The following is an 11,105-nucleotide window of genomic DNA, read 5'->3' as shown; positions in this document are numbered from 1 at the left end:
CAGGGGCGGCGGGTAGCCGAGTAATTGCGGTACGCTACCGCGGGCATTACGGGACTTTTACCACCTTATTTTGCGGTGCCTCTGCCTTAGTTTACCCTAATTTACCACTTACAGGTACCGCCCCTGACCCGCCCACGCTGCTTTACACCCGTATACTTCCCACGGTAATTCGCGATTATTACTATTTATTCGTCCAGGCTCCGGGCCACGCATGACGCGACCAACAGATCACAATCAATGCGAAGGCCCTATACATGAAGAGATATATTCTTATTCTATATTGTTATTCTTAATCCTAATCTTATTCTTAGCAAGAGCCAGAATATCCCAAATCTCAGGTGGGCAGCGTAGGTTTTACCTTGCCTGGCCTGCCTCGATCTTGGCGCGTTGACCTCTTGATAGCTACTCGTACCGGAACTTGGCGTTGCCAGTGGACCACCCTCTCTGGGCTTGCTGGCCCACTGCATGGGTTCTGCAACAGAACTTAATAATTCCCTCATCCTGTGGATATCCTCCCCAGAGGCAAAAGATTCAACTCAAGCCGACGGGCCGCTGCTGCTGCTGCTGCTGCTGTCTCGCTCGTGAAGATGGAGTGAGACCAGAGGCTGAAGAGCGACGTGTCCCACCAGTCTGCAACCGGTGAAGCTCGGCGATAGGCTATGATAGGCTTGGACGGGGGGGGCAATGGCAGGACTAAGGACAGCCCAGGAGGGCATCACTGTTCTGTTCTGGAAGAGTCGGCGATCAATCACTGGGCGGTGGGCTCGAAGTGTGGGATTGGGGATCGCAACCGGGAGCAAGACGACGATCATCGAAAATACGTACTCTTGGAGTGCTTGGAGCCTCAATCATAGCCAACCTGATGATGACATACATTAAAAGATACACCTCTGGACGCACGGTATAAACAGTAAAAGACGGTCAAAACCCTCGTGTCTCGATGGTGGCGCGTGTTTGTTCCGAACCCACTCGCCAATAATAACCACCCATCTGCTGGCTGCAGGCCCGGACCATGGACAACGCGAAACTCGAAACATCTGCGCCAGCTCCTGGAACTCGAAATGTTTGAAGCTACTCCGCACTCTGCTAATAATAAAATTCAACACCATCACAAGAACAACTCCAAAAATGGCGCCATACAACGCCCGCGTCATCATAATTCTGCCCCGCATTCTGAATAGAGCGGCACTTGCACGTTCGCATTCGAGATACTGTACTCCGTCCTACCAACCTAGGTACCTAGGTAGTCGGTACAGCCGTCGTGGAACCAGATCGGGGGTGCAGAAGTACTGTATGGCACACAACTGGGGGTGTTATCTGGTCTTCCCTTCGCTCAACTGATCCATCTCGAGCGCCTGTGCCACCATGCACTTGTCACGCCGTCACGGTGAGGTCATGAACATGGCGAAACCCATCCGAACTTCAGAGGCTCGTGCTATGCAGGTGGCTCCCATGGAGCCCTCATTTCCCATCTGCAATAATAAGTAAGACCAGCAGCATAATATGGAAGATGAGCTCCTTGGCTCCTAGACTCCTAGACTTGCGGTGAACAACGGATCGGTAACCCTATCTGTCCAGCGCTTGGGCTTAGTCTTCCTCCATCGAAACCGTCCGAAATCTAACGCCGCGGGCTGAGGTCTATTCTCTCGAGGGCTCAGGTAATCAAGGTTGTATGACTGTATTACCGTCTCGTCGCAATTCCAACCCGACGACATTATCAAACATCAAGCGTGGTCTTCAACATGCAGCCGATCCCAAATTGACCCAAGTATTTGGATTATGCACAGTAAAATGTTTCCAGAATCTAATTGCAGGCACAGCCTGTGAGTGGCGCGGTCTTCTCATGAAACGAAACAAACTCACATCTGGGAATATTCCAGGCGCCCCGAGTCAGCCTTGGGATGCGATGCAAGTAGAAGGAGTACGATCCAGGCGAACCACCATAGCCGCACGCGTTTGGAGTCTGGGTTTGAGGCTGAAGGTTTGCGTTCCCCCTTTTTCTAAAAAGGATTCACATAATACCACTCACTGGCTGTACCCCTTATCATGTGCCTTGCTCCCATAGCGCCGGGACTTGTAGAGTATCTAAAATTATCTTTAGAAACATTCCAACTCAATGCCAACAATATAGGAACCAAAATATTGGTGTATTGAATGTTACAGAAGCGATATATCCCTTCATGCTATTACTACCCACTAAATCGCCAATTCTTCCATTCCTTAGAGCAGCCATCCACGACGAGGTTGGCATATGCATGAAATATAGGGCTGGGTGGAGATTGGCTGAATGAGATATCGTGTGTGACAGAAATAGAAATAATCCCCCGGTATCACATCTAATCAATTATGAACGTAACCCTTGAGGATTAATAACATTTGTGCAGGTCGAAATACCCCGTTCATTTTATCCAGATTTGATCAGTCGCATCCAGAACTTGTCACGTGCGACCAAACCAGCCCTGCATCTCTGGCTCCTGTCACCCGCCCTACAAGCTTCAACGCCAGCCTTGGCCGCGATTCACCACAGCCTCGAGCTCCAACAAGTAAAGCACCATGTGGTAGCTTCACTTACCACGCGGATGGCTCTCGACCCGTCAAGCGGCTATGTAGCCGCTCAGAATCTGCAGGATCTTAATGAGAACTCCTTGCCCATTTTCAACGTCTCGCCAGTCCAGCTACAGTTCTCAATAGCGTCCGATTTCGTGGCCGCCCAGGTCGCAAACAATGTCCTCGTCCTAGCTCTTGCAAATGGCAGGATTCTCCGGATAGACTTAGATAATCCTGCAGATATAGATGGTATGAGCTGCTTTAGAGATATTGGTGTTGCTGTCAGGCGCTGAAATATATCATAGATATCGACCTACCCAAGAGGGTCTCGGAAGTGGGCGTCATTCGGCGCATGTTCCTCGATCCTACCGCCTCCCATCTGATCATTTGTACCGCTCTTGGAGAAAACTACTATCTTCATACACAATCACGCCAGCCCCGGCCGCTCTCTAGACTACGAGGAGTTTCGATTGAATCAATAGCATGGAATCCTTCACTCCCAACGGCTTCCACGAGGGAGATCCTTATAGGGGCATCTGATGGAAACATATATGAAGGATACATTGAGACGTCGACCGAGTTCTATAGGAAGGAAGATAAATATCTGAAGACTTTGCAAAAGCTTCCTGATGGGCCGATCACCGGGTTATGGATTGACCTTATTCCAGGAAAGCCGGAAGTGCGAAGGGTTATGATTGCTACGCAAAGCAGGCTTCTTCACCTGGCGGGAAAGATCGGCAAAGTTTCACATGAAGGGGGAGCTTCCATATTTACGCGGCTGTTCGAAACAGAGCAGCCAACGGTTCATGAAATATCTAGGGTTTCAACGGTGGCAGCATCATCCCTGGTGGTATCTCCTGATCCTCCTGATTCCAACAGCTACGAAAGTTTGGACCCAGATCGGATCTTTGCCTGGTTATCATCTCAGGGGGTCTATTATGGCCGTTTGCTTACCTCGCCCGCATCCCCTGATCTAGGTAATAAATTGTTTGCGGAAGCAAAACTGTTGCCTATATCCCAGCTACCGACCTCACAGAACTCCAATGGCCGGAAGCCGGCCGTGCAAGATTCTGTCGATTCAATTGCACTCACACAATGGCACATCCTCCACCTAATTGGAGGGCGTGTTATCGCCGTCAACCGGCTGGATGATAGAGTTATATTTGACCAGGTCGTCCTAGAGCCTGGCCAGAAAGCCCTTGGGTTATTTGCGGACCAACAGAAGAATACCTTTTGGTTGTTTACTGCTCAAGAAATTTATGAAATCGATGTGACAGATGAAGACCGGGACGTTTGGAAGGTAATGCTGACTACCGAACACTTTGATGCAGCCTTGAAGTACGCTCGGGGCCGAGCACAAAAAGATGCCGTTGCGACCGCATCCGGTGACTATCTCGTCAGCAAAGGTTCATATCTCGAAGCGGCAGGTGTCTATGGAAAGAGCAGCAAGCCATTCGAGCAAGTAGCTTTAATCTTTGTGGATAATGATCAACAGGATGCTTTAAGGAAGTACCTCTTGACGAAAATCACCGCCTACAAGAAGTCCCAAATTATGCAACGCATCATGATTGCGAGTTGGCTGGTGGAGATATTCATGTCCAAGCTCAACTCTCTCGATGATACGATTGTCACAAAGGCAGAACTGGCGGAGAACCTCAACCCCGCACAAACTAAAGACCAACTGAATACCATCCGCACGGAGTTTCATGATTTTGTAAAGAAGCACAGGGCAGATCTTGATCAGAAGACGACCTATGATATTATCAGCAGCCATGGACGGGAAGAAGAGCTTCTCTTCTTCGCCAGCGCTGTTAATGACTACAACTACGTCTTGGCTTATTGGATGCAAAGGGAGCGGTGGAAGGAGGTATTGGATGTCCTCAAGAAGCAGACAGATCCTGAGATATTCTATCGCTATAGTAGCGGGCTCATTACACATGTTGCAACAGACCTGGTCGATATTCTCACTCGTCATTCAGACCTCAAGCCGCGGAACCTCATCCCAGCTTTACTCGCCTATGACCGAAATTTTCGAGGCCCCCTTTTGCAAAACCAAGCCGTCCGATATCTCCTTCATGTCATCAACCACCTAGATTCTACTGACGCTGCTGTCCACAATACCTTGATCTCGATCTACGCATCCCATCCTTCCAAAGATGAATCGGCTCTCCTTGCTTATCTTGAATCTCAAGGCGACGAACCAAGTTTCGACGCCGACTTCGCCCTCCGCCTCTGCATCCAGCATTCCCGTGTGCAGTCATGTGTACATATCTACAGTACCATGGGCCAATATCTCCAAGCTGTTGAATTAGCTCTAGCACATTCCGAAATCGACCTCGCATCCATCATCGCCGACCGGCCTGTCGCCAATCCAACCCTAAGAAAGAAACTCTGGCTAGCTGTTGCCAAAAAGGTAATATCCCAATCCAACGGCATCAAAACAGCCATCGAATTCATGAAACGCTGCGATCTCCTCAAGATCGAAGATTTAATCCCCTTCTTCCCCGATTTCGTCGTCATCGACGACTTCAAGGAGGAGATCTGCACAGCACTCGAGGACTACAGCCGCAACATCGACGGCTTGAAGAAGGAAATGGACGAATCGTCACAAACCGCTACCAATATCAAAATCGACATCGCGGCGCTCGATCACCGCTATGCCATAGTCGAGCCGGGCGAGAAATGCTATGTTTGCAGTCTCCCGCTGCTGAGCAGACAGTTCTTTGTGTTCCCCTGCCAGCACGCTTTCCACAGCGACTGTCTAGGACGGAAGGTGTTGGAGCAAGCAGGCGTTGGAAAGGGGAAGAGGATTAGAGATGTGCAGATGCTGGTTACCAAGGGGATGGTAACGGGTGCAAAGCGGGATGCGCTTATTGCCGAGCTAGATGCTTTGGTTGCTTCTGCATGGTACGCTCGTTTTATTATCCCCTTCCTCGGCATGCCCTTACAAAAAACATCCATGATACAAGCGGAAACAAAACTAACTTTTCGGTGCGTAATAATAGTATTCTGTGCAGCGATTTCGCCATTAAACGCATTGATGAGCCGTTCGTGCTACCGAGCGATGATAGGAATGAATGGGCGTTGTGAGTGAGTGAGTGAGTGGAATTTGTATTAATATGCAAATATTGCATTGCAAATCATATATCGATGGGATATAATAAATACACATCTTTTTAGTTTTCCAATGCTCAGACAAATGATGATATCAACATCGGCACGCAATACGCTTCAAACATAACAGTACCCAACTTTTTCCGTTGCTATTATTACAATGTCTTACTTTATGCAGTAGGTTCTATAGCAGAGTTCTAGCGCCTATAACGTCGACTGGGCCACCGGCCAGATAACTACGATCGTTTGAATGAATGGATGGGCTAGGCGCTTTGTTGCCGTTCTTTTGTTGTAGTTGAAATCCGACCGGCCGGGCAAGCCTATGGAATGCATTTAAAGGGTACTGGCGTCATGGGTCACCCAAGGCTCATAGTTCTGTCGCTGGTCGATATCTGTTCACCTCTTGAGTTTGAGATAACTTAGCGCGCGGTTGCAGCGTATTCCCGCCTATTTAATATCCATGCCGGAACAGCTCTCCCCCTCCTGTCTCCATATATTACTCGCTTCCCTGTCCACAGTACCCTCAACTCCTACATATGACTTTCCCCGGACACCATTTATTTCAATTCAGCAAGAACAACCAGCTCCCCAATTTTTTAATCCAACTCTACCCTACCCAAATATTGGAACCATTTCTCGCACGATAACCAACCTCTCTTAGGTTTGCCGTCCGTGGATATACTGGCAAGGACAATACATGTACCATTGGCAAACTCCTGGAAATGACCACAAACGAGAGCAGGAATACACACTCTAACACCGACACCCAAACATGGCTTGCATTTCTAGGAGAGATGATGGTTAGCGATCACGATTTACTTGATTACGATCTCGCTAGCATTATGAAAGTATTCCTTCTCCCAAAATCCAACATTGCAGCAGACACAGCACGTCGTATAGATGAATACTACTAGGGGAAATACCTGGCTTCGGATCCCCTGATGAAGTTCCAAGAAGACAAAGGAATGGCAGCGTTCCTATCCCACCTCTACGAATTAATCTTCAATCTGTCCCGGCATATCTATTACGACGATCCTATGTAGGATGTACTTGTACAGCTTATTCTTGAGCTTCGCAAACTCCCACCAAAGAAATTCAAAATCTGGAATGTGCGTTGTCTATCCCCATCCTCATGTCAATCACTCACACTAATGTGTTTCTTAGGCCGAGTCCCTGGTCTACACAGAAGATGATGTTTTCTCAGTTGTGATGGAGGATAGTTGGAATGGGCCAAGGGGTACAATGATTCCTCCTCATACTCAAGTGAATTTGGAAAGCTAACGAGTGCCGAACAGGACGTGAGAATGTTGAGGATATGAATGAATGGATGAACATCTCGGCTTTTTCGCTCGCTGTATCAAAACTGGTATCAGGGACCGCTACGATAATCGTAGCAGGTATCCAAGCTGGAATCTCCCCGACGGGCTGGAGAATAACCTCAAACCCGGATTCGAACGGGATGGCTTGGTCATGGTTGCTGCAAATTATATCTTGCTAGCTGGAAATATCTTTTACGAGGATTGGGTGAAGAATGAAAAGGGACTGGCGGAGTGGCGGCGCTGGACTAGAAAGTTTAAAGAACTGTCAAGACACTATGGGAGGGATGGAGAGTCGAAGTTGGCTGAGGTAACCATGAAGGCGCATGATAAGATGGTTTCCATTGATTCTTCTGCGGGCAAAAAAGCGGGCGTGCCGGAGTAGTATACAAGGGTATTATTCGCCTTGAAATTTATAGGTACTCCCGGTAGGGGCTACGGGCCCCTGGGGGGCCAGAAATCCACTTAGGATTTGTTTCTCTTCGATCATATGACCACTAGCTGCTTAATTGGTACTAACCCAATCCCCATAATATAAATTCTCTTTCCTTAAATGGCCTGAGGCTTCTCCTGATTAGACACAGAGACTCCGAATCTGATAACGAGTAGGAATGGGATGTTGGTTGATTGTACAACATTGCAGATATACTTTAGATCTTCCAGTATATGCTACCAACAAGCTGCGATCGGGCTCGTTGCATTTCGATTTGGCAGAAAGCATCGTTTGTAACCGCTATAGATGCTTAGGATGGATCGAAAAGAAGTGTGAAGGCACAGTCGCTTGCAAAACCGGCTTCCCCTTTTCTACAGGTTCAAACGTTCTATTGCGCCTCGCTGTGCAGGGATCCCTCGCAATTTACTTGCTCAGTTTTGGCGGAGTTACTGTAGAGCACGACATCATTGCGGCAAGGGCCAGTAGCGCGCAAATCCTCTTCTATTTCATGTTGCGAAATCTGGTATATTAGCTGAGCGGACATATAATCGTAGGATTGACTAGACAACGGATTAGAGATAAAACCACCAGACGTAAGAGTCTAATATATAACCCAACGATCCCGCTGTCTGCCAGGCCTCCATATTACTGGTTATTAGGCACTGCTGAATAGTGCTTGTGCCTAGACCTACCTGCTTTTCCAACACTTCAACGCCGAGTTACACAATGACAAACTTCTTCTTAGAGAATGATTCATCTTCCAGTGCTTGACCGTCCATCATACCATGAACATAGCACTCCCCAATAAACTCATAGCCAATATTAGAATTCTCCCTTAGCACATAGAGTACTTGCCCTCCGAATAGGACACAGACATTGTCATTTAAATTGCATGCTGCAGGCCCCAGTCCAATGAATCCGCGACTTGTTCGGAATAATCTTCGCCCAAAAGTCATTGCCTTCACATCTACGAGCATCCAGCTCTGCCTCTGACGCTCTAGAGTAGTCATCTTTCCTTTATCCATATCAAGAAGTTCCCAGTCGACGGCACAACCGCGTGATAGTTCACCATCCCTATCATAATTCTGCCTCCCGACATCTGCGAGTAGAGTGTGGTTATATGCTTCCATGAGGGTTCCTCCAGTAGCGTACTTCGAGTCTGGTGCTGTCGGCATCCATGATTGCTCGCATGTCAAGCCCCCAATTGATAGGTTCCATTCGCAAACTCCCCATACCTCGGTAATGTAGTCAAGTATAGATCCTTGTAGGAGTAACTGAGCAGATTCAATAGTGTTGCATTCGCCAGAGAGGGATCCACTTGCATTATAGACCCTTTCGGTCACAAAACTATCCATATCTAGAAACTTCTCCAATGGGTAAAACGAAATTTGAACTCTCCAATCCGGAACCCAGGATGGCAACGTGTTGTCAACCTCATAGTCAAAAACAGATCCCGGACACGATCTCACCACATGGCCGAGAAAATCCAAAGAGTGGGTGCGTGATGATGATATTGAAAAGCGTACAACGTCACAGTAAACCTCTGCGCACGTTTTGGTGTAATCTGGAACAATGTCGTCTTCGACGGTGTCCATCGCCATGCCGAGAGATGCATATACCTTGTCCCGAGGATCCTCGCACTCATATGGCCGTATAGTTCGAAGGACTTGTAATAGTCGAACCATTTCGCCGGTTTCTCTGTCTCTCCGGAATGAATCAAGCCGAATCGCCATTCCGTCTTCGAGGTTCAAGACCATTCCCTCTTCTTGATAATGGCTGACATGATAAGTAATCTGTAGCGCTGCTCGCAGGCATTCCCAATTTATCATGCGAGTCCCACAGAACAGTACTGTTCTGGCAGGACTTGCCACAGTTCCCTCCGGAACTATCCACACTCTTTTCCACCAGCGTCGACGGCATATCATTCGGAACGCCTCTTGTACCCGATGCGCATCTGATCCGTGGGGACCGAAGAAAAACGGATCTTCGGCAGCGATGCTTGTAACTGCTAGTTCATCGGAGCCACCATGCTGCAGCTTCAGTTCATCCAGTCTTGATTTCCATTCCTTAATCTTATCGAACACCAAGTCGCTGCCATCCTGAGCCGGCCCTAGCCAGATTAAGACTAACTCCGCCGACCGATATATCGTACTCATCAGTCGCACCTGTCTGCCTCGCTCGTGCACATCTGCCTGATTGATGCAGATCGAGTCGGCCCAGAATGATAACCTTGCTTCTCTTACGAAGACGAAAATCCCGTCGATCGCCTCAGCTAAGTTTTTAGTGATCGGGAGATCACGACCATCGACTTTGAGTTTTCTTTCCAGGTATTTAGATCCCCAGGTGTATGAAAGGGCGACGTATGGTGGGGCTTTCTCAACTTCAACGGTAAACATCTGACATACTGGGGTTGTGCCTGGCAGAAACTTGATCAGCCTGATCACTCGCCTGCTGCCGAGAGATTGATAGGTAAAGCATTCACTATTTATATGTGTATTTGATTCTGCCATCTCTCTGGAGTTTGTGTATTGAGTCGCACAATATTTTAGGCCGTTGACGATGTATACTGGCCGCTACCTATAGACGGAGTAGAAAGAGTATCAAAAGGAGGTGGACGGAGTACCTATCGGTACTAGTAGATCACAGCGGGATGCTTGTCCTTGGCACGGACCCATGCGGGCATCGATGTGGCTGGCGACTTGGACCGGCCCGCTGAGGCGCAGCCCAATCCCTACTTCGTACAGAGTAGTACAGTATCTGAGTGGGGAAGCTAGGTTCGAGGCCTGAGGCTCGGAAATTAGAAAACAGTAAATAGGTCTGCAAGGTGGTGGGTAGTGGGTATAGTAGGTAGGTTTTGGTGGATTATTTCAATTCGGATTGCACTTTTATATACTAAGTCTTAGGGTGTGGAGTGGCAATTAACCGAAAATTGGGCTGATTTCTTATAACATTGAAAGTAATGTAGCCAAATCATAAATCCATTTTTCCCAACCCAACGCTTCCCACCCAAACGACCGTCTATAAAGAAACCCCTCCCAACTAATTCCGACGTTCGGCAACGATTCATGAATGATTGAAAACGAGAAGTTCAAACAATCCCGAGCAATATGCCCCCGCAATCCACCTGCACGAAATCATCATTCGACTCCACCCCAAAATATCATTCAAACTCATATTCAAATGTGAAACTCCCAATCGCACCGAAACGTTTCCCGAACACAATCTTCTGGGATACGATGGAGGAAGACAAATTCATGTTCTGAATTGTGATATGCCTTATGTGGAATCCTCTTACCCAGATCCTTCATCAACTTCCGCACTTGGCGATACTCAACACGACCGGGACCCGTCAATTCCGGTACAACTATCCTGTGAACCACAACATTCGACTTGCCAGTAGATACTCGACGCCTGGCTTCGACCATAGCGCACTCCTCGTCACTGTAGACCGAGATAAATTCGGTCCTGCGTCTGTACCCCCAGACTAGATGCGGTGGAAACGCCTGGCGCATCTGTCTTCTGTTGCTGCGTCGAGAAAGATCAAGTGTCATGGTGGGTCTTACTGGTACCGCGCCTGCACGTATTCCCTTGCCTTCCTTGTAGCGTGCCATGGATTCGTCGTCCTCGACACGCCAAAATACCTTCGGGGCCATTTGTTCAATTATCAAAAGCGCAATACAACAAAGGCACGAAAG

At 48.2% G+C, this 11,105-nt stretch overlaps 2 protein-coding genes across 2 annotated transcripts; one reads left to right on the top strand and one right to left on the bottom strand.

Annotated features, from left to right (window-relative positions):
• Positions 1-2,579: 2,579 nt before the first annotated feature.
• BP5553_07273 (Uncharacterized protein) lies at positions 2,580-5,637 on the top strand (the record flags this gene model as incomplete). The annotated part of the gene is made up of 3 exons (XM_032015896.1): positions 2,580-2,796; positions 2,853-5,454; positions 5,553-5,637. 3 exons carry the CDS (start codon positions 2,580-2,582, stop codon positions 5,635-5,637), a joined length of 2,904 nt encoding a protein of 967 aa, XP_031868165.1.
• Positions 5,638-8,129: 2,492 nt separating this feature from the next.
• BP5553_07272 (HET-domain-containing protein) lies at positions 8,130-11,063 on the bottom strand (the record flags this gene model as incomplete). The annotated part of the gene is made up of 2 exons (XM_032015895.1): positions 8,130-9,826; positions 10,706-11,063. 2 exons carry the CDS (start codon positions 11,061-11,063, stop codon positions 8,130-8,132), a joined length of 2,055 nt encoding a protein of 684 aa, XP_031868164.1.
• Between the last annotated feature and the right edge of the window lie 42 nt (positions 11,064-11,105).

The sequence above is a fragment of the Venustampulla echinocandica genome (assembly GCF_003357145.1).
Source record: "Venustampulla echinocandica strain BP 5553 chromosome Unknown scaffold_5, whole genome shotgun sequence".
In the NCBI taxonomy this organism is placed as follows: Eukaryota; Fungi; Ascomycota; class Leotiomycetes; order Helotiales; family Pleuroascaceae; genus Venustampulla; species Venustampulla echinocandica.
Note: the sequence above shows the minus strand (reverse complement) of the source record. Positions and strands in the feature narration are given on the sequence as shown.